General features: G+C 39.6%; 1 protein-coding gene across 2 annotated transcripts in view; it reads left to right on the top strand.

The window, feature by feature from the left end:
• Window positions 1-25,176, top strand: part of LOC126176861 (WD repeat-containing protein 19) — a 355,977-nt gene that overhangs the window by 119,622 nt on the left and 211,179 nt on the right. For both annotated transcript variants that reach the window (XM_049924048.1, XM_049924049.1), the window contains exon 6: window positions 23,107-23,280. In XM_049924048.1, the coding sequence (XP_049780005.1) occupies window positions 23,107-23,280 (174 nt within the window). The remainder of the gene's footprint in view (window positions 1-23,106; window positions 23,281-25,176) is intronic.

The raw sequence follows: 25,176 nt of genomic DNA, 5'->3' as shown, positions 1-25,176 counted from the left end.
CCATAACATGCCTACCAACGATATACAAAATATTAACTTCAGTCATTACACAGAAATTAATGACACACACAACACAGAACAAAATTATAAATGAAGAACAAAAAGGCTGTTGCAAAGGAGCACGAGGATGTAAAGAGCAACTGATAATAGGTGCAGAGGTGACATATCAAGCTAAAACTAAACAAAGGTCACTACACTACGCATACATTGATTACCAAAAAGCCTTTGATAGTGTACCCCACTCATGGTTACTACAAATATTGGAAATATATAAAGTAGATCCTAAATTGATACAGTTCCAAACATAGTAATGAAAAATTGGAAAACCACACTTAATATCCAAACAAATTCAAATAATATCATATCACAGCCAATACAGATTAAGCGTGGAATATACCAAGGAGACTCATTAAGTCCTTTCTGGTTCTGCCTTGCTCTGAACCCACTATCCAACATGCTAAATAATACAAATTATGGATACAATATTACTGGAACATATCCACACAAAATCACACATTTGCTATACATGGATGATCTAAAACTACTGGCAGCAACAAATCCACAACTCAACCAATTACTAAAGATAACAGAAGTATTCAGCAATGATCTAAATATGGCTTTTGGAACAGACAAATGTAAGAAAAATAGCATAGTCAAGGCAAAAAACACACTAAACAGGAAGATTACATATTGGATAACCACAGCGACTGCATAGAAACGATGGAAAAAACAGATGCCTATAAATATCTGGGATACAGACAAAAAATAGGAATAGATAATACAAATATTAAAGAAGAACTAAAAGAAAAATATAGACAAAGACTAACAAAAATACTGAAAACAGAATTGACAGCAAGAAACAAGACAAAAGCTATAAATACTTATGCTATACCAATATTGACCTACTCATTTGGAGTAGTGAAATGGAGTAACACAGACCTAGAAGCACTCAATACACTTACACGATCACAATGCCACAAATATAGAATACATCACATACATTCAGCAACTGAAAGATTCACATTAAACAGAAAGGAAAGAGGAAGGGGATTTATTGACATAAAAAACCTACATTATGGACAGGTAGACAATTTAAGAAAATTCTTTCTAGAACGAGCAGAAACTAGCAAAATACACAAAGCAATCACTCATGTAAATACATCGGCTACACCACTACAATTTCATAACCACTTCTACAACCCTTTAGATCACATAACATCAACAGATACGAAGAAAGTAAATTGGAAAAAGAAAACACTATATGGCAAGCACCCGTATCATCTAACACAGCCACACATCAATCAAGACGCATCCAATGCATGGCTAAGAAAAGGCAATATATACAGTGAGACGGAAGGATTCATGATTGCAATACAGGATCAAACAATAAACACCAGATATTACAGCAAGCATATTATTGAAGATCCCAATACTACAACAGATAAATGCAGACTTTGCAAACAACAAATAGAAACAGTAGATCACATCACAAGCGGATGTACAATACTAGCAAATACAGAATACCCCAGAAGACATGACAATGTAGTAAAAATAATACATCATCAGCTTGCCTTACAACATAAACTTATAAAACAACACGTTCCCACATACAAGTATGCACCACAAAATGTACTGGAAAATGATGAATACAAATTATATTGGAACAGAACCATTATAACAGATAAAACAACACCACATAACAAACCTGACATCATACTCACCAATAAAAAGAAGAAATTAACACAACTAATCGAAATATCCATACCCAATACAACAAATATACAAAAGAAAACAGGAGAAAAAATTGATGATGATGATGATGATGTTTGGTTTGTGGGGCGCTCAACAGCGCGGTTATCAGCGCCTGTACAATTTCCCAACCTTTGCGCAGTCCAATTTCGCCACTTTCCTGGATGATGATGAAATGATGAGGACAACACAAACACCCAGTCATCTCGAGGCAGGTGAAAATCCCGGGACCCCGTGCTCGGGAAGCGAGAATGCCACCGCGAGACCACAAGCGGCGGACAAGAGAAAAAATTGAAAAATACATCCAACTGGCTGACGAAGTCAAGGACATGTGGCATCAGGATAAAGTTGACATTATACCAATTATACTATCAACTACAGGAGTGATACCACACGATATCCACCAGTACATCAAAGCAATACAGCTACATCCAGACTTATATATACAACTACAGAAATCTGTAATTATTGATACTTGTTCAATTACCCGAATGTTCCTAAATGCAATGTAACATATATCGTACAGTTAAAAGGAAGTCACATTTGATCAAGGTCCGCGTCACTTTCCATTTTAGACCAGACATAACGTCTGAGAAAAGAAATAATAATAATAATAATAATCATAAGGGATGACAAAGAACGAAGTGCTCAGATTAAGAAAGGTGTAAGACAGGAATTTAGTCTTTTGCCCCTACTGTTCAATCTGTACCTTGAAGAAGCAGTGATGGAAATAAAAGAAATCTTGAGGAGTGAAATTAAAATTCATGGTGAAAGGATATCAATGATACAGTTCACTGATGATGTTGCTATCATGAGTGAAAGTGAAGTAGAATTACATGATCTTCTGAATGGAATGAACAGTCTAATGCAGTGGTTCCCAACAGGTGGTCCGCAGACCCCTGGGGGTGCGCGAGCTATGCCAGAGGGGTCCACAAGATGCTATTAGAATAAAAAATATATGGCATTTATTTCGTATGATAACAGATTTTTTTGTTTTGGCTGCTCAATATTTTTTCATTAATGAATAAGTCAATGTTTTTTCTAAGTACCAAAAATAGAAAACGTATAAAAAGACTCTTGATTTGGATTTTTTAGGTACTTGATACTGTGATATGACAAGGTACCAATTATGCTTGGTGAGGGGGTCCTCGAGAAAATTTTGTTGGGAACCCCTGGTCTAATGAGTACAGAATATGAATTGAGAGTAAATCGAAGAAAGACGAAAGTAATGAGAGGTAGCAGAAATAAGAACAGCGAGAAACTTAACTTCAGGATTGGTGCTCACAAAAGGATGAAGTTAAGGAATTCTGCTAGCTAGGCAGCAAAAGAATCAATAACGGACAGAGCAAGGAGGACATCAAAAGCAAACTAGCACTGGCAAAAAAGGCATTCCTGGCCAAGAGAAGTCTACAAGTATCAAACATAGGCCTTAATTTGAGGAAGAAATTTCTGAGAATGCATGTTTGGAGCACAGCATTGAATGGAAGTGAAACATGGACTCTGCGAAAACCAGAATAGAAGAGAATTGAAGCATTTGAGATGTGATGCTACAGACGAATGTTGAAAATTAGGTGGACTGATAAGGTAATGAATGAGGAGGTTCTGCACAGGATTGGAGAGGAAAGGAATATGTGGAAAACACTGAGAAGGTGAAGGGACAGGATGACAGGACATCAGTTGAGACATCAGGGAACGATGTCCATGGTACACTAGGGAGGTGGAGAGGGCAAAAACTATAGAGGAAGACAGAAATCAGAATACATCCAGTGAATAATTGAGAATGTAGGTTGCAAGTGCTACTCTGAGATGAACAGGTTGGCACAGGAGAGGAATTCGTGGTGGGCCGCATCAAACCAGTCACAAGACTGATGACTCAAAAAATGTTTGAACAACATATAAATGTTACAGAGGTGACTCAAATGGGAATCCCTGGAGGGAAGGTGTTTTCGAGAAACACTATTGAGAGAATTTACAGAACCGGCATTTGAAGTTGACTGTTGAACGATTCTACTGCTGACAACTTGCATTGTGTGTAAGGACCATGAAAATAAGAGAGGAGAAATTATAGCTCATACGGCGGCATATAGATAGTCATTTATCTCTCGCTCTGTTTGTGAGTTGAAGAGAAAAATAAGTGAGTGGTAATGGTGTAGAGTTCCCTCCACCAGGCACCATACGGTGGCTTGCGGAGTTGTTGTTGTTGTTGTCTTCAGTCCTGAGACTGGTTTGATGCAGCTCTCCATGCTACTCTATCCTGTGCAAGCTTCTTCATCTCCCAGTACCTACTGCAACCTACATCCTTCTGAATCTGCTTAGTGTATTCATCTCTTGGTCTCCCCCTACGATTTTTACCCTCCACGCTGCCTTCCAATACTAAATTGGTGATCCCTTGATGCCTCAGAACATGTCCTACCAACCGATCCCTTCTTCTGGTCAAGTTGTGCCACAAACTCCTCTTCTCCCCAATCCTATTCAATACTTCCTCATTAGTTATGTGATCTACCCATCTAATCTTCAGCATTCTTCTGTAGCACCACATTTCAAAAGCTTCTATTCTCTTCTTGTCCAAACTATTTACCGTCCATGTTTCACTTCCATACATGGCTACACTCCATACAAATACTTTCAGAAATGACTTCCTGACACTTAAATCTATACTCGATGTTAACAAATTTCTCTTCTTCAGAAACGCTTTCCTTGCCATTGCCAGTCTACATTTTATATCCTCTCTACTTCGACCATCGTCAGTTATTTTGCTCCCCAAATAGCAAAACTCCTTTACTACTTTAAGTGTCTCATTTCCTAATCTAATACCCTCAGCATCACCCGACTTAATTCGACTACATTCCATTATCCTCGTTTTGCTTTTGTTGATGTTCATCTTATATCCTCCCTTCAAGACACCATCCATTCCGTTCAACTGCTCTTCCAAGTCCTTTGCTGTCTCTGACAGAATTACAATGTCATCGGCGAACCTCAAAGTTTTTATTTCTTCTCCATGGATTTTAATACCTACTCCAAATTTTTCTTTTGTTTCCTTTACTGCTTGCTCAATATACAGATTGAATAACATTGGGGATAGGCTACAACCCTGTCTCACTCCCTTCCCAACCGCTGCTTCCCTCTCATGCCCCTCGACTCTTATAACTGCCATCTGGTTTCTGTACAAATTGTAAATAGCCTTTCGCTCCCTGTATTTTGTCAAAAGCTTTCTCTAAGTCTACAAATGCTAGAAACGTAGGTTTGCCTTTCCTTAATCTTTCTTCTAAGATAAGTCGTAAGGTCAGTATTGCCTCACGTGTTCCAGTATTTCTACGGAATCCAAACTGATCTTCCCCGAGGTCAGCTTCTACTAGTTTTTCCATTCGTCTGTAAAGAATTCGTGTTAGTATTTTGCAGCTGTGACTTATTAAACTGATTGTTCGGTAATTTTCACATCTGTCAACACCTGCTTTCTTTGGGATTGGAATGATTATATTCTTCTTGAAGTCTGATGGTATTTCGCCTGTTTCATACATCTTGCTCACCAGATGGTAGAGTTTTGTCAGGACTGGCTCTCCCAAGGCCGTCAGTAGTTCTACTGGAATGTTGTCTACTCCCGGGGCCTTGTTTCGACTCAGGTTTTCAGTGCTCTGTCAAACTCTTCACGCAGTATCGTACCTCCCATTTCATCTTCATCTACATCCTCTTCCATTTACATAATATTGTCCTCAAGTACATCGCCCTTGTATAGACCCTCTATATACTCCTTCCACCTTTCTGCTTTCCCTTCTTTGCTTAGAACTGGACTTCCATCTGAGCTCTTGATGTTCATACAAGTGGTTCTCTTATCTCCAAAGGTCTCTTTAATTTTCCTGTAGGCAGTATCTATCTTCCCCCTAGTGAGATAAGCCTCTACATCCTTACATTTGTCCTCTAGCCATCCCTGCTTAGCCATTCTGCACTTCCTGTCGATCTCATTTTTGAGACGTTTGTATTCCTTTTTGTCTGCTTCATTTACTGCATTTTTATATTTTCTCCTTTCATCAATTAAATTCAATATTTCTTCTGTTACCCAAGGATTTCTACTAGCCCTCGTCTTTTTACCTACTTGATCCTCTGCTGCCTTCACTACTTCATCCCTCAAAGCTACCCATTCTTCTTCTACTGTATTTCTTTCCCCCATTCCTGTCAATTGTTCCCTTATGCTCTCCCTGAAACTCTGTACAACCTCTGGTTCTTTCAGTTTATCCAGGTCCCATCTCCTTAAATTCCCACCTTTTTGCAGTTTCTTCAGTTTTAATCTACAGGTCATAACCAATAGATTGTGGTCAGAGTCCACATGTGCCCCTGGAAATGTCTTACAATTTAAAACCAGATTCCTAAATCTCTGTCTTACCATTATATAATCTATCTGATTCCTTTTAGTATCTCCAGGGTTCTTCCATGTATACAACCTTCTATCATGATTCTTAAACCAAGTGTTAGCTATGATTAAGTTGTGCTCTGTGCAAAATTCTACCAGGCGGCTTCCTCTTTCATTTCTTAGCCCCAATCCATATTCACCTACTACGTTTCCTTCTCTCCCTTTTCCTACACTCGAATTCCAGTCACCCATGACTATTAAATTTTCGTCTCCCTTCACTATCTGAATAATTTCTTTTATATCATCATACATTTCTTCAATTTCTTCGTCATCTGCAGAGCTAGTTGGCATATAAACTTGTACTACTGTAGTAGGTGTGGGCTTCGTATCTATCTTGGCCACAATAATGCGTTCACTATGCTGTTTGTAGTAGCTTACCCGCATTCCTATTTTCCTATTCATTATTAAACCTACTCCTGCATTACCCCTATTTGACTTTGTGTTTATAACCCTGTAGTCACCTGACCAGAAGTCTTGTTCCTCCTGCCACCGAACTTCACTAATTCCCACTATATCTAACTTTAACCTATCCATTTCCCTTTTTAAATTTTCTAACCTACCTGCCCGATTAAGGGATCTGACATTCCACGCTCCGATCCGTAGAACGCCAGTTTTCTTTCTCCTGATAACGACATCCTCTTGAGTAGTCCCCGCCCGGAGATCCGAATGGGGGACTATTTTACCTCCGGAATATTTTACCCAAGAGGACGCCATCATCATTTAATCATACAGTAAAGCTGCATGCCCTCGGGAAAAATTACGGCCGTAGTTTCCCCTTGCTTTCAGCCGTTCGCAGTACCAGCACAGCAAGGCCGTTTTGGTTATTGTTGCAAGGCCAGATCAGTCAATCATCCAGACTGTTGCCCTTGAAACTACTGAAAAGGCTGCTGCCCCTCTCCAGGAACCACATGTTTGTCTGGCCTCTCAACAGATACCCCTCCGTTGTGGTTGTACCTACGGTACGGCTATCTGTATCGCTGAGGCACGCAAGCCTCCCCACCAATGGCAAGGTCCATGGTTCATGGGGGGGCTTGCGGAGTATCTATGTAAATGTTAATGTAAATTTGTCAGAACCCTGAAAGGCCTAAGTTGAAATAAGGTCTCTGGAGCAGACGACATCCCTTCTAATTTATTGAGATCTTTGTGAGAGTCAGCCTGAAGACAGCAATGATAAAATAAGGTAGTTAGAGTTAATTCACAACTTGTGCAGAAACCAGAGCAGTTGTGAGAGTTGAAGGACATGAAAGGGAAAAATTAGTTGAGAAGAGAGTTAGACAAAGTTGTAGCCTAACTCCAGTCCATCTACACATTCAGCAAGCTGTGAAGGAAACCAATAAGAAATTTGGAAAGGTAGTTAAAGTGTATGGAGAAGACATTAAAACTTCTATATTTGCTGATGACACTGTAATTTTGTCAGGGTCAGTATAGGACTTGGAAGAACAGTTAAAGGTGTATCAAGTCTTGACAAGAAGTTATAAGATCAACATCAACAAAAGTAAAACAAGGATAATTGAAGGTAGTCAAATTAGGCAATGCTGAGAAACTTGGAATAGGAAATAAGACATTAAAAGAAGTAAGTGACGTCTGCTGTTTGGGAAAATAATAATAATAATAATAATAATAATAATAATAATTTGTTGATGGCTGTTGTACAAACAATGTAAAATGCGTACTGCCAACAGAAAGAAAAGCATTTCTGAAAAGAGCAATTTTATAGCATTGAAAGTATTTATGTAGAGTGGAGCTTTGATCAGAAGTGGAACACAGTCAGTAAACAGTTCAGACAAGAAGAGAATAGAAACTCTTGAATTTTGGTGCTACAGAAGAACGCTGAAAATTATGTGGGTGGATTGTGAATACTAATGAGGTACTGGACCAAATTGAGGGAAAAATACATTTATGGCAGAACCTCCTACAAGTAGGGATTAGTCAATAGGACATTTCCTGGGACAGTTAGGAATCTTCAATTTGATAATGGAGGGAAGTGTGAAAGATACAAATTGTAGAGGAAGACCAAGGCTCAAATGCTATAAGCAGGGTCAAATTGATGGAGGCTGTACTAGATACGCATCAATGACGAGATTTACAGAGGATAGACTGGCGTGGAGATCTGTATCAAACCAGTCTTCTGACTGATGACTACAACAACAGACATTATGATATTCTTTACATGGAACAGAGCCAGGGTGGCAATTGTTCTGGAAAACTTGGAATTCTCAATGAATTACGGTTTCTTTGAAAAATCAGGTAAATCTCAGGGAATTTCATAAAATCTCAGGCAATTCCATTTTTTTAGTCTAGCATTGTAATTTAATTTTATTGAGATTTAGAAATCACAAATTTTAAAATACTTAATATTTCAAAGTGTGTTAATTACAGGTATATTATTCCATATAAATTATTGACGTTTAAAAACTGTGGTGAAATTCAACTTGTTGGATTTTATGGCTAGGATGTGAAAAAAGAAAAGTCATTATTGTAATGCAAGATGTTCCACTTTATCTCCCCCTCTTCCTCCCCCCTTCCCACTTCCCATTTCCCCCTTCCCCCTCTAATTTATCAAGACCTTGTTATGACATCATCTTCTTCCCCATTTATAGAATTATCAGAGCCTCTCATTTTTTCCAAGTTTGAGTACCCACACTGACTTCTTTCTCAGCTTGTTCTTGGAAGATCAAATACTGTGTCAGTTGTAGGTTTGAAATTATGTAGTATGACTTTTATCTTCATGTGACAGGATCATGAGCAACCACAGTGTTTATTTTAAACAAAGTAATATGCTATGGTTACAGTATGTCTTCAAGTGCACACTTGTGGTTGAGTGTGTTTCACGATCTATTGAAAGACTCTTGGAGAGCTCTACATTGTGAACATTGCTAGTTTGGTGTTTTCTCCCTCCAATATGTGTTTTGGCAAATAACTGAAGAATTCAAACATCACGTGCTAATGGCAATGGGAAGCACTTCACACAACAAGAAATTCATGAAGTGACTGCAGAAGGATAAACATGAAATAAAGTACACGAGCTAAGCTTGCAAAGCAATAGCTATTGTGTGCCAGATTTATCTTTTTATTTTGTTGGCATCTTCTGAATATTTCAATTTATTGTTCAATTAGATCCATTTCAACCCACTGGTCTGACCATGATTTTGGAATTCTGGAATGAAAACTGGAATGTTGAAGAATAATGATGTTAAAAAATATACTGATTTACTCTCAGAAAGTTTGTTCCTTTGAATTTGATATATTTAAGACAAGGAGGCTGCAGTATTGATTCAGTTTCAAAAAGAATGTATAGTGTCCTGCCAAAAATTCGTCTGCAAAATATTCCTTTGATAACTATTGACTTAGCTGATGACAAAAGCTGCAAGCAGTCTTGATTCTAATTTGCTAGCAAATAATTTTGATGTGAACCAGTTCGTGTGGAAAAGAATTAACTATTTGGTTTCATAGCTGATACAGTAACATGGAAGGTCCTGAGATCATAGCAATGTACAGTTGCACGAAAAAAATTAATCTGTTACTTCTGCAGTGGTATTCTGGGTACAGAACTTGAAAAATGTTTGTTTAAATTACTTCTTTCAATTCCACTGGAGTGTGATTGTCGACTGAAGCTACTCTGTGAATACACTTTGTCTGTCTGAGAATAGGAAAAAACAATCTGTAGTTGCTCATCAACAATTGTGTGATGTTTTTCATTCATTCATTTACTTCCCATAGTGCATAAATATATTCATGAAATAGTCATATATAGTTTGATTTTTCTCAGTCAAAATTAAGCTTACAATGAACATTTTAATTATTCTGCAAAAACAATTCCATATCATATTTCACTGCATTTCTCAAATGATACTGAGAACAATCACTAATATATGATGTGACATTAAAAGACTATCTCTTGTGGAAAGAAGCTCTGACAAACAAAACTTGCTCTAACATTAAACAACTATTCGTTCAAGCAAATTAGAAATTTCAGTCTAGAAAAATATGGAAATCTCTGCAAACATTTTGATGGAATAAAATTTCCACTTGAAAGAATAAACCTTGGAAATTGTGGTATAGAGTGTAACTAATTTTGAAGTGGAGATAACAACTCACTGAATAGTAGGAATGGTGAGTTGTCAACTGGCACACAAGCTTGAAAATTTTGTTAGCTTTCAGATGAATTTTTAGAGTGTAGACACACAAATGCACACACTTGCACAAGCATGCATGCACACTTTGTGTGTGTGTGTGTGTGTGTGTGTGTGTGTGTGTGTGTGTGTGTGTAGCTCAAAAAAAGATTTGTCAGAAAGCTGCTGATGACTCAGTGCTTGTAAGATTTGGTGAGTTGTTACTTTCACTCCTAAATTATTTGAATCCTAGACATATTACTTCTAAACACAAGTAAAACACAGAGGGAATGGGGGAATGGTATTTTTATTATGTTTGCACTTAATTCTGCCTTGAGGAATCATTTATTTTGGTATAGGATCTAATTCTGGTACATGTATAGGGAGAAAGAAGTTATCCCAAAGTAAAAGGGTTTCTTTTTTGTATCACAGAAGCACAGAAGGAATGTGATGCTGTTGATCAGTTATCTTGAAGCAATTTTCTGTTCATTGTTTTGGTCTGTCCAGCTGTTGTCGTGATCAGCGATACTACTTCATACATTTGTGGGTTTTGTGTTCTTTAATGCTTTGTAGATCATCTATCCCCCTTTTCCATGGTTAAACTCTTTAGCTTTGACCTACTGTTCTTCCAAGAATTTTAACTGTGGGGTACTGTCAGAATTGAAACTGTAATGGCGGGTTGTGAGTCGTGTCTGCATAGCTCAGTTGATAAGAGCATTGCCTGCAGAAGGCATGATATCAAGTTCATGTTTTGATGTGACACAAAGTTTTAATCTGCCAGGAAGTTTCAAGACAGTGCTCATTCTGGAGATAAACCCTAGAACAGGCTGTTTCAATGCTACCCCATTGGACAAGGGCAACCGAAGACGCCCCATGTCACACTCACAGGCAGGCACAGGTATTGTAGACTATCTGTGAGACACCCCTATAGCACGTGTTCTTTGCATGCTCGAGCAGCTTGGCCATACCAGTCCATACGTGCTTGGCCAGTGCAGTATGATCGTGTATGCAAGTCTGATTGTGAGTCAGCTATTTGCCCACCTTCGCCTGTAGATGCCCAGCTTCCTGCATGTTGGCATTCCAGCTGGAACAGCCTGCTGTACAATGTAGGTAGGCTATTTCTCAGTGATATCCTTTCTGCCAAGAGTGCTAGTTCAGCAAGTTCTGTTAAGTATGGGTGATGTACTGTTCAAAGTCCAAGCTTTGTACACATGTGTAGCACAGTATCTCTAGTATGTCCTTCAATTGCATCATGTCGCATTTGTCAGTTCTGAGCATTCAGTGAGCATGTAAATGAACCTACAACAATAGTGTCTCCTGCCATGTGTGAAGTGCATGCTGTCATTTGATTTCTTCGTGCTAAAGGATGCAAATAGCTGAAATTCATCGTCTGATGAGTAATGTGTAATGTATGCAGCAATGTTGCAGGAACTTTGAAGCAAGATGTTCAGACATCGATGAAACAGGTCGTCAGGGAAGGAAGCGAGTTTCAACTGTTGATCTTGTTCGGTGAGTAGGTGAGGGGCTTCAAGCAAATCGTCAGTTTACAATTTCTGTGTTGACTGATTTGTTTCCTCAAATTTCGAGGTCACCTCAGTATACCAACATCAGTGAGAGACTTCAGAACCACAAAATCTGTGCAAGATGGGTCCCCAAGATGTTGCCTGACTAACAAAACAAAGCAAATGGTCACCACCTCAACATTTCTTCATTGCTACCATGATGAAACAGAAGGTTTTTAGAGCATAATTGTTACAGGGGATGAGAAATGGGTCCATTATGAAACTGAAGAAACAAAAGAGCAATCCAAATTGTGAACGTATTCTCATTTCTCAAGTAAACGAAAGAAGTGCAATTCCATTAGAATGTACATGGCTACTGTGTTCTAGGACCAAAAAAGAATTTCGTTGGATAAATTTGTGGAACATGACATGGTCTTCACTGCAGCCTTGTACAGTGCGACTCTTCATTGTGTACAAAGGGTAATTCTGAACAAGTGATGAGGAATGTTGTCATCAAGCATTGTTCTTCTTCATGATAATTTTCAGCCACACACTGCAGTTCTGACAAAGATGCATCTGTAGTGCCCTGTGATGAAAATTGTTGCTGTGTTTGGTGTAAGAGGGAAGGTTATGGGCAATAGGCTGTAGGTGGTGGTCAGTGAGTTGCAGAGATTCTCTCAGTAGGTGCATAATAAGCAGTCACAATGGGACATCCTGAGTGCCTGAGTGGTTGGGTTTATGGACATGTAGAAGGTAGGAGTGTCAGTGTGGTAGGATTGAGGAGAGAGAGAGAGAGAGAGAGAGAGAGAGAGAGAGAGAGACTCAGTGGAGAGGTTCTCAGATAGGCCTAAGGACTGAGAAGAAACTGTAGGTCCTGATGTATTTCTATAATAGAGTCATTGTGGCAGGTGGATGAACCTGCAGCTGGCCGAGTCCTTTTACCAGCTAATCCTTGCGGTTCAAAACTGTAGTAATGGAGCCTTTATTGACATGTAGACTTGTAAGGTCAGGAGTAGTTCTTAGGTGGTGGATTGCAGTTCTTTCTGCAGATGGAAGGTTAGCTTACATGTTGAGGGATTTGGGGAATGATGGTGAGGCAGGGTTTCAGGTTAAGAAATTCAAGAATGGTTAATAGATGGTGAAATTTTTTTTGGGGGGGGGGGGGGGGGGAGCAGTGGGGGTGTATCACAGCTGGATGGAGGACTGAACTGAGTCAGGCAGGGTTCAACATTGGCCATTTCCTCCACTAACTCTCCACAGTTCCTGTTACTTTACTACAAAATGCACTGCTTGTCGCTGTTGATGCCACTTCTCTCTACACTATCATGTCTAATGCCCATGGCCTTGGCCCTATTGAATACACCTTTCCCAATGCCTGACTGATACCGAACTTACAACCTCCTTCCTGATCACCAAGATCAACTATATCACCACCCACAATTACTTCACCTTTGCAGACATTACCTACAAACAAATTTGTAGTACAGCAATGGGCACCCACATGGCACCATCGTATACCAACCTATTCACAGGCCATTTAGTGGAATCCTTCCTAACCACCCATAATCCCAAACACCTCACTTGGTTCAGATTCATTGATGATATTTTTGTGATGTAGACCAAGGGTGAGGACACACTATCCACACTCCTCCAGAGTCTCAATACCTTCTCTTCTGTTCACTTCAACTGGTCCTCCTCAACCAAGCAAATTATGTTCGTCGATGCTGACTTCCACCTCAGTGATCACTACATTAGGATCTTTCTCCGTGTCAAACCTACCAACTACCAGCAATACCTCCACTTCAACAGCTACTGCCAATTCCCTTCTAAGAGATCCCTTCCATACAGCCTAGCGAACCATGTCCTTCGCAATCTGTAGTGACAAGGAGTTCCTCTTCAAAGATCAAGGGCTCACTGAGGGCTTCACAGACTAAAACTACACTCCCAACCATGTACAGAAACAGACCTCCCTGCCTCGTCTCTCCAGTTACCTTCCACCTCCCACATTGCCACCATCTGACCACAAAGAAGCACTCCCTGTGTGACTCAATACCACCCAGGACTGGAACAACTGAATCACATTCTACACTAGAGTTTCAACTAGCTCTTCTTGTACCTTGAAATAAGAAATGTCTTACCCTATATCCTTCCAACCCCTCCCATATTGGTGTTCTGGTGCCGACCAAATGTGTGCAATATCTTTGTCCATCCATACGCCATATGTGCTACCAACACCTTGCCTAATCACTTACATCATTGTAATAGACGTGGATGCAAGACCTGTCCCGTACATCCTCCCATCACCACCTACTCCAATCTGGTCACAACCATCACCAAAGTCAAGGAAGCACATGAAATAAATCATATTATATACAAACTAAGCTGCAACCACTGTGCTGCATACTGTGTGTGCATCACAACCAACAAACTATCTGTCTGCATGAATGGTCACTGAAAAGCTGTGGCCAAGAGACAGCTGGACTGCCCAGTTGCTGAACATTCTGCCCAACACAACATTCTTCACTTCAGCGACTGCTTCACACCTTGTGAAATCTGGATCCTTTGTACCAACACCAGCTTTTCTGAATTGTGCAGGTGGGAACTCACCGCGCAATACATCCAATATTCCCATAAACCCACTGGCCTCGACCTTCGCTGGTCCCTGTCTTTCACCCATCCTTCAGCCACACCCCCAAACTTCCCAGCTGCACCTAGCCGTGTCCACACCACATTCCTGCATGCAAGAAGCAGTACAACACTCTTCCCCACCCCAGCTCTGCTATCCTTTCCCCTTCCTGTCCCAGCCTTCTCCTTACTTCCCCCACCAAGATTGCACCACCATGAGGCACAGTTGCTAATAGTACAGCCTCAGTGGCCAGACAAAGTGGTCATGTGTGAGAGTTGCGCTTGCATGAATGTATATGTTTTTTCTGTGTTAGAATAAGGCCTTTTGGCAGAAAGCTCACACTTTAGCAATCTATTTGTTATGCCTGTCTGTGACTCAACATTTACTCTCTATGGCGAATAGCAATTTTTCCTGTTCATAATACTGCCGTTATTCCATCCTGGATACTCCAGTGTATAGTTGATTAAATGAACGACAATGCTGTGATCACATTTCTGAGCAATAATGCTATGAACGAGCCTAAAATTTATTGTTTGAAACATGTTTGTATAGACAGAAACTTATCTTTTTGGCTGTTTTATTTACACATAGGTAATGTGAAATCTGTCCAATCCCAACACTACTAGAACAAAGGTCAGCTCTTTCAAAATAGAATAATTGTGCAGAGTAGGAGTAGATACCAGTATATAATAATCTTGCATTGATTATATTTTGTTAAAAATCCACAGTTAGGACATGCAAATGAAATGATCAGTTATATGAGTTAGACTAAATAATTTTAACAATAGTGTGTCATGAAAATAGACTGGTGCATCGCAAATAGATAAAACAAAAGTCTGTTAAACAAGTTAGCTTTCTGCCAAAATGACCTTAATTGAAATTAGACACCATACACACACATTCGCGCAACTGCATGTGTTTGTATGTTGCCTAATTCCGACGAAGGTCTTTTTGGCCAAAAGCTCAGTTGTTTGACAGTTTATTGTTGTGACTATCTGCGACTCAGGATCTCCGCTATATGCTGAGTAGCAATCTAACGTTTTCATAATACTGTCATTATTCCTCCCTGGATTTTCCATGTTTAACATAGAATGTCTCCTGTGTATTACCCTGGAAGAGGCCTGTCTTTGGATGAATCAATCATTCCATCCAGGGGAAGATTGTCCATTAGCGTTTAAAGTTTAGACAAAGTATATGAAACAAAATGCATAAATATGGCATTAAAATATACACACTGAACAATCCAGAAGGCTTTTAGAAATAAATGCACCATGTGCAAGGTGATACTTCAGAATATGGGTGGAACTTCTTATGCTGGAAAGGAGAAGCTGCAAGTTGGCTGTCATCTTAAATAGACAAATGTTACAGTAGTTTTTCATTGGGTGACACCTTATTGAATCTGAATATGTATTGCATGGGACACTAATGTTAAACAGCAGGAAGAGGACTGAAAAAGTTATTTCTGCAGAACTGGGTAAAGGAAATACAGTTGCTCGCTATTGGCAAAGCGTGATGACCAGAAAATGGAAGACTATCATAATAAAGTGGTACATGCGATAGATATATGCCAGCAAATAGTCTCAAAGTCATTGTCAAGTGCCAAATACAGTGCAAATGTATCTGGGACCGACAGGCAGGACCAAATTCTGTTGTATTATTTATGTAAACAAAAGACTGTCCACTGGGCTAAAAACAATTCTTTTAATTATAATTGTCAAGCTAATTTTCAGTGTGCATTCTTGTAGAACAAATACGCAGGTAGTGAAATGACCCTGTATGAAAATAGATTAAAAATAATAAAGGGACTACATCTTCCAATGGAAGCGCCAAGGGAGATGCAAAAGAGACATCTTAATAAAACACACACTGCACAAAAGCAGAAACCAATTGAAGGGAAAAAGCAAGTGATGAGGAAGTGTAGAAAGTTTGCCAAACAGGATTCAGGAAACAAGTGCAGAGACTGCCAAAAATTTCTTAGTGTCTTTTGTTCAATTTTTTATAGTTGTTTCAATGTTTGCAAAGCCAATTTTTTTTTCTACTTCACTATTTGCTAATTGTTTGAGTTGTAGTTTCTTTGCATTGGCAATAAATCAGACTATTAGAGATGCCATCAAGATTGTTTGAAATAATTCTTGTGTTGCTTAAAGCTTATCACATGATTGAAATTGCGACTGATACTTATTTCTGTTTTCAATTAGCTGTCAGTTTTACCTGGCAAGGAGGGTTCCGCAGTGGTGAGATTGACTTTCTGAAACCATGCATACAGTGATGTAGGATTGAGTCCCAGGTATCTCAACTTCAAGCCATTCATCCTGGTGGGCCTTTATTAGCAAGTAATTAACAAAAAAAGGTTCATAATTTTCTGTGATTTTTTAGAGATTTAAAATTGATAATAGGTCATATATTGACATCATGGTGCAGCGGCTAACAAATGTGCTTATGTGCAGAACGTTGTATGCTCGAATCCTATATGCTGATTTGGAATTCTGTATTTTTAAGTCTTTATTGCAATGACTTGCATCATTATTTTTATTCAATAAACTGCTTTAAATGTAATTTTTTTTTAAATTTCTAATCATTTGTCATGTCATCGTATTAATTTTTTCATTTGCTTTTATTTTTTTCCTATCAGTCTTTTTTCATTTGGAATCTTTATGCATGTGATTAATTACTTTTATATATTAACTTTGATTTAGTTTCTTTCGGTTTGTCATCTTATATTTTCGTCCATGTCATTGCATTGATTGTTTCTCTCCCTCATTTTGCTTGAATGTCACTTTATTTGTAATCCCTCCTTCCACTTAAATTTTCATTTGTGTTATTTTGTCCATAGTGCAACAGGAATTTATGTTTTAAGTGTTTGTTTGAGGATTACCATCCAAAAAGTGTAAATCTTTTATACAAAACACACATTTGTGACACCATTGCACAACCAATATAAATAGATTATCTCATTTTTTTAGAACCAATAGATCAACATGTTCAAATATTTAAATATTGCAGTAGATAAGTAAAGATAATTAAAATCATACGCACAAAGTTTCCAGAAGAAAAAAGTGTGACAGGAAGAAAAAATCGGAGAAGTGAAGGGATTAGAAATTAAAAAGAATTATCATTAAGTCAATTAATTGAATATAAAAAATGATCAAAATAATTTCAATAAAGTTTTAAAAATTAAAAGTTTCAAAGCACGTGAGATTTGAACTCACCATCATCTGAATGTCAGGCATGTATGTTAACTACTACGCCACATTATCAATATATGAGTGATTATCAATTTTGAAGCTGTAAAACATCAAGAAAAAATACCAATTTTTTGTCAATTCAGCGTTAATGGCTCCAGAATGAAATAATTGGCACTGTAATCTACAACTCCATATAAACTGTTTCAAAAAGTCAATCCCATCCCCGAGGGCCTCTCCTTGTAAGTGCAGAACACAAACTTCAAGAAAATTAAGGACATCTAGAGCAAACATTGTAAACTCTCTCTCTTGTTCTCCATCTAAAATGCTGGCTATTGTTTTAAAATCACAATGTAAAATAACTAAAGTATTGTAGTACAATAGAAGCCCAAACACGATGCTGGTGGAAAAAGGTAAACTGCTTACAGTGAAAATATTTTCCATAATTTCAGTTGGACAACATCTAATAACATAAGGCCGGTATTACACTATCAAATTTCTTTGTCCAATATCTTTGTCCAATATCTTTGTCAAAGATATTTGATAGTGTAATAGGGACTTTGTCAAATGTCGTCCAATATTTGATCAAATCTAGGGCCTCGCTGTATATTTGATCAAAGAAACCGCTTGTCTTCTGTTCACTGCAATGTGACATGTTACCACATGGAGCGCTAGCATCGCTGCAGCGTACTGTCGTCTGTAGTGTTTTTATAACCATTGCCGGTAAATACAATTGGTGCGTGCCGACAACTACAAAATTAATAGAGATGTCTGAAGCTGATGAGGTGCTTTACAACGTGAGGCACCCTGAATACAAAAATAGATTAAGAAGATTGGAGACCTAACCTTATCTAACCTAACCTAACCTAACATAACCCTCTCCTGTAGCAAGGAATGGGAGTGTTATAGTGAGCCTGTCTTCTGAAGATGTAGCAGTTCTTAAGTGAATATTGTGCTTTGTGATATGAGGATACACTTCATTGAGCACATACAGAAATGTATGCTCATCCATTCTTGAGTAATTGATATACGACTTGACGTCTTCCACTGTAAGCTCACGTAACAAGTTTTGTTGAATGCTTTTATCGTTTCGTCGTAAAACCCACGGCTTCACCCAGATTAGATTAGTTTTTCGTTCCATAGATCCGTGCTGAGGAGAGCCTCGTGGATGTGGAACATGTCGATTTTTTTAAAGCTGAAATAACAATACTGACAGTATGAATAAATACAATACATAATTTGTTTCTATTAAAAATTTCGCCAATGGAGTAGAAGGAGTTGGCCAGTAGTCTTTCAGGCTCCTTTTAAACTGATCTTTATTTCCAACTAAATTTTTTATGTTTCCTGGCAAATTATTGAAGATGAGTGTTTCTGAGTAGTGGACCCCTTTTTGAACTAAAGTAAGTTGGTTGGTTTGTGGGATTAAAGGGACCAGACTGCGATGGTCATCGGTCCCTTTTTCCAAATACTAAAAACACCCACAGAGAATAAAAACGAGTAACAGAATAGATCACAGACGCTTTTAAGTCCTTGTGCAGATCATTTTTGTTCCTGGTATTGTATGTATGAACTGAGTTGTTTCTTGGAAAAAGATATATATTATTTACGACAAATTTCATTAAGACGTAAATGTACTGAGAGGCAGTAGTTAGTATACCCAGTTCTTTGAAGAGGTTTCTGCAGGAGGTCCGTGAATTTACTCCACAAATAATACGTATTACACGCTTTTGGACCTTGAAAACTTGTTTGACTTCAAGATTTACCCCAAAATATTATCCCATATGACATTATGGAATGAAAGTAAGCAAACTTTTTCATTTTTATGTTTCCTATGTCTGCTAACACTCGAATTGCAAATACAGATTTGTTAAGGCCTTTCTGCAGTTCTGTGGTGTGCTCCTCCCAACTGAATTTATTATCAAGTTGTAATCCCAGGACTTTTAAGACTGTCAACCTCGTATGTATGGTTCCATTTTTTCCCCCACTTCTTTTCCGCATGTGCACACAATGCAATTGGAGTACGTAGAACTGCTGCGGTTAGTAACAAGTTGTTGTCAGCCATCTTGAACTTTGACGAAAAATTTGATGACAGTGTAATACCCCCTCTAGCGCTACGTCAAAGATCTTTGTCAAATATATTGGACGGAATATTGGATGACATCTTTGATCAAATCTTTGACAAAGAAATTTGATAGTGTAATACCGGCCTAACCCACAAATTGTGAAACACTTAATCAAAGACCAGACAGAGAAACACTTAAAAATGTATAAGTGAATGTTGACTTTCTGGCGAATACTGTTGAAATATTCTTGAGCTTTCATCTGCATGGTGGTACTGAAATTCTGTGATGTTTCATTAACTGTCAGTCTCATCACCATTTTGCAAGACACAGTTGTCAACGCAGATACCCCAATGGAAACTCAAGAGGATTTCATCACACAAAACTGTAATATATGTACCGCCAAGTCGTAGACAGGCACATTGAAAAAGAATACCGGAAATATTTCAGGTTCGTGACAAAGTTGTGTGTGTACTGTCGTGGTAGCAGGGAAGAGAATATGCAGGTGGATTGCAGCGTCTTGTGAAGGTTAAGGCCAGGGGTCTTACAGGAACAAAGGATATGTTGTAGTGAGAGTTTCTACATGCGCAATTCAGAAAAGCTGGAGTAAATGTAAAGGATGTAGATGGCACAGGCAGTGAAGCAGTTATTAAAGAGAAGAATTTCATGTTTGGCAGTATGTTCAGCAACTGGGTGATCCATCTTTGGCCACAGTTTAACAATGGCCATTCATGTGGACAGGCAGCTTGTTAGTATTCATTGCAGCTGAGGATATTGCCTAGGTATGGTGGTTGATGGAATACCACTGTGGGAAGCGTGGGAAGGATAGTGGGCAGGATGTTTCTCATTTTAGGGCAGGATGACAGATAATCGAAACAGAGGTGGAGAATGTGATTTAATTTCTTCAGTTGTGGATGGTACTGACACATAAGAGGGACTCTCCTTTGTAGTTGGACTGTGGGTATGTGGAGGATAGTGGGTGACTGGTGAGACAAAGCATGCATAATATGTTTCTGGAGAAGGTTGTCGGCGTAATTTAAGTCTGTGTATGCATCACTGAGACCCATGGTATTTTTGGAGATGGACCACTCATCGCTCCAGATTGGATGACTACAGGTGGCTAGGGTGTATGAAAGGAACTTCTTGGTGCAGTGTGGGTGGCAGCTGTCAAAGTGGAAGTATTGTTGGTGGTTCCTAGTTTTGTCATTGACGAAGGTACTCATGTAGCCGTCCTTGAGGCAGAGGTTGACATCAAGGAGTGTAGCTTGTCGGCCTGAGGAGGACCAGGTGAAGCTAATGGGGTGAAGATATTGAGGTTCTGGTGGAATATGAATAGAGCATCCTCACTCTCAGTCCAGATCATGAAGATGAGGACACCCTCTGTCCAGATCATGCAGATGACATCAGTGAATCTGAACCTGGTAATGGGTTTGGGATTCTGAATGGTTAGGAAGAATTCCTGTAGATGACCCATGAATAGATTAGTGTAAGATGGTGCCATGTGGGTTCTCATTGCTGTCCAGATCATGCAGATGACATCAGTGAATCTGAACCTGGTAATGGGTTTGGGATTCTGAATGGTTAGGAAGAATTTCTGTAGATGACCCATGAATAGATTAGTGTAAGATGGTGCCATGTGGGTTCTCATTACTGTACCACAGATTTGTTTTTAGATGATGCCTTCAAAGGAGAAGTAATTATGGGTGAAGAAATAGTTGGTCATTGTGACCAGGAAGGAGGTTTTAGATTTGGCATCAGTCGGGAATTCGGAAAGGTAGTGCTCTGTAGTGACAAAATTTGGGCATTGAGGATATTAGTATAGAATTAGGTGACACTGACAGTGATGAGCATGTGGTAAAGGAATAGGAACCATGAGGAGTCTGTGGAGAAAGTGGTTGATGTTTTTTACGTAGAAGGGGGGGCTATGGGTATAGGCTGAAGGTATTGATCCACAAGAGCAAAGATTCTCTCTGTGGTGACACAGTAACTGGCCACAGTTGAGTGTCCTGGGTTGTGTTATGCAGTTCAGGAACCATGTAGAAGGTAGGAGTTTTGAGAGTTGTGGGGGTGGGAGAGATAAATAGATAGAGAGAGAGAGAGAGAGAGAGAGAGAGAGACTGGGAGAGGTTCGGGGTTGGACCCAAGTTTTTGAGGAGAGGCTGTAGATCGTGCTGGATTTCTGGAGTGGAGTTCCTCTGGCAGGACTTGTATTGGATATATCTGACAGCTGGCAGAATCCTTCTGACAGGTTAATATTTATGACTCGTAACCACAGTGGTGGAGCCTCTCCCGGCAGATAGGATTATAAGGTTGCCGTCAGTTTTTTGGTGGTGGATTGTGGTTTTTTTGTTTTCTATGGATGTGAGGTTGATTTTCATGTTGAGGGATTTGAGGAATGATGGAGAGGTAATGTTCGAGGTTAGAAAATTCAGGAAAATTAACAGGGGTTGTTCTGGGAGGCAGTGGGGGTGGATCACTGTTGGATAAAGAGTAAACAGAATCAGGTAGGGTTTAATAATGGTTTTAGGTTAACTCTGGTTGGTAGGGTTAATGGAGAGTAAGTATTTCTGCTTTAGGAGTGGAAGTTTGAGAGGAGGTCTTTAACAAACTCAACATGATGGAATTTGGGAATGGGGCAGAAGGTAAGACCTTTGGAGAGGACTGATACTTCTAGGGGGGCTGAGGTTTTTGGAGGGCAGGTTCATTATTATGTTGCAGGTCTCTTTAGGCCACAGTTCCTTTTGTCATTTCTTCTTCTCTGCCCCTCCCCTGCCCCTGCCCCCATCCCAAGCCCCAGCCCCAGCATTCACCTACTTATCCCCATGACCATTCACTTGACCCAATTGCTGCCCAAGTCTGATGCATTCATAGTCAGGCCTTAATGTCTGGAGAGAGTAGCCACATGGGTATGAGTAATTGTGTGAGTGTGTGAGATTTATACTTATGAAGAAGGATTTTGTTCAGAAGCTGAAATATTTCTAGTATTCTTTTCATTGTGCATGTCTGTGACTCAACTTCTCCTCTAGACGGTGAGTAGCAATCTATCCTTTCTGTATTGTCATTATTACATTATGGACTTCCCATTATTTCAATATATAATTTATTATTTCCTTCTTGTTCAGATCTCATCTCTGATATACAAGTTGTTTCTCACTTAAATATGTTGAATTTATAGAAAAAAAGAAAATATTGCCTTTTTTGGCAAAGAAAATGCAATTATTGTGCATAAAATATGTTACTTCACGAAAACGGTATGGTGAAATCTTTGTTGTCCTGAAATTACTGTACTGTTTTCTTGAGGTGTATTCCTGCATGTATTTCTTTTGTTAATATTAAGGCACCGTAGGGAGACTGATGTTTTTTTCCCCAATTTAAAGAATTTTTACTCCACTCAACAGGCTAGAAAATATGAAAGTTTGTCTTAATGTTTGTGCTGTACTGGTTTTGTTATAGTGTATTTCTTATTTTAGGTTTGGTGATGGATATATTCTGCTCGGGTTTAGTGCTGGTTACTTTGTGGCCATATCGACACACATAAAAGAAGTGGGGCAAGAGTTGTTCCAAGTAAAGAATCACCGAGATAATCTGAATGATATAGCTCTTTGTCGGTGCATAGGGAAAGTTGCTTCCTGTGGAGATAATACGTAAGTAGCTGCTGTTCACTGCAGTGAAGCATGTGGTCTTACATAAAACCTATACTATAAATTTTACCAAGGATATCTAAAAAATAACATTGTTCCTGTCAATTTAGAGGGAAAGTTGCACCTTGTGGACACTCTCTTCATTTTGTGCCTGATTAATACTGTTATTTATGATTTGTTAAATGTGAAATTGAAGCTACAGTTGATTCCTATTCTAACCCATTTTCTTCTTTTGAAAAGTGTTCAGAGTGTACTTTTACCTCTTCCTTTTTGGCGTCTACCAACATTTTACTTTCCACACACACACACACACACACACACACACACACCTAAAAACAAAGATGATGAGACTTACCAAACAAAAGCGCTGGCAGGTCGATAGACACACAAACAAACACAAACATACACACAAAATTCAAGCTTTCGCAACAAACGGTTGCTTCATCAGGAAAGAGGGAAGGAGAGGGAAAGACGAAAGGATGTGGGTTTTAAGGGAGAGGGTAAGGAGTCATTCCAATCCCGGGAGCGGAAAGACTTACCTTAGGGGGGAAAAAAGGACAGGTATACACTCGCACACACACACACACACACACACACACACACACACACACACACACACACACACATATCCATCCGCATATACACAGACACAAGCAGACATTTGTAAAGGCAAAGAGTTTGGGCAGAGATGTCAGTCGAGGCGGAAGTACAGAGGCAAAGATGTTGTTGAAAGACAGGTGAGATATGAGCGGCGGCAAATTGAAATTAGAAATTAGCGGAGATTGAGGCCTGGCGGATAGCGAGAAGAGAGGATATGCTGAAGGGCAAGTTCCCATCTCCAGAGTTCTGACAGGTTGGTGTTAGTGGGAGGTATCCAGATAACCCGGACGGTGTAACACTGTGCCAAGATGTGCTGGCCGTGCACCAAGGCATGTTTAGCCACAGGGTGATCCTCATTACCAACAAACACTGTCTGCCTGTGTCCATTCATGCGAATGTACAGTTTGTTGCTGGTCATTCCCACATAGAAGGCTTCACAGTGTAGGCAGGTCAGTTGGTCAATCACGTGGGTGCTTTCACACGTGGCTCTGCCTTTGATCGTGTACACCTTCCGGGTTACAGGACTGGAGCAGGTGGTGGTGGGAGGGTGCATGGGACAGGTTTTACACCGGGGGCGGTTACAAGGGTAGGAGCCAGAGGGTTGGGAAGGTGGTTTGGGGATTTCATAGGGATGAACTAAGAGGTTACGAAGGTTAGGTGGAGGGCGGAAAGACACTCTAGGTGGTGTGGGGAGGATTTCATGAAGGATGGATCTCATTTCAGGGCAGGATTTGAGGAAGTCGTATCCCTGCTGGAGAGCCACATTCAGAGTCTGATCCAGTCCCGGAAAGTATCCTGTCACAAGTGGGGCACTTTTGGGGTTCTTCTGTGGGAGGTTCCGGGTTTGAGGAGATGAGGAAGTGGCTCTGGTTATTTGCTTCTGTACCAGGTCAGGAGGGTAGCTACAGGATGCGAAAGCTGTTTTCAGGTTGTTGGTGTAATGGTTCAAGGATTCCGGACTGGAGCAGATTTGTTTGCCACGAAGACCTAGGCTGTAGGGAAGGAACCGTTTGATGTGGAATGGGTGGCAGCTGTCATAATGGAGGTACTGTTGCTTGTTGGTGGGTTTGATGTGGACGGACGTGTGAAGCTGGCCATTGGACAGGTGGAGGTCAACGTCAAGGAAAGTGGCATGGGATTTGGAGTAGGACCAGGTGAATCTGATGGAACCAAAGGAGTTGAGGTTGGAGAGGAAATTATGGAGTTCTTCTTCACTGTGAGTCCAGATCATGAAAATGTCATCAATAAATCTGTACCAAACTTTGGGTTGGCAGGCCTGGGTAACCAAGAAGGCTTCCT

Source organism: Schistocerca cancellata, chromosome 3, assembly GCF_023864275.1.
Source record: "Schistocerca cancellata isolate TAMUIC-IGC-003103 chromosome 3, iqSchCanc2.1, whole genome shotgun sequence".
In the NCBI taxonomy this organism is placed as follows: domain Eukaryota; kingdom Metazoa; phylum Arthropoda; class Insecta; order Orthoptera; family Acrididae; genus Schistocerca; species Schistocerca cancellata.
The sequence above is the reverse complement of the archived record's forward strand: the minus strand, read 5'-3'. Positions and strand labels throughout refer to the sequence as shown.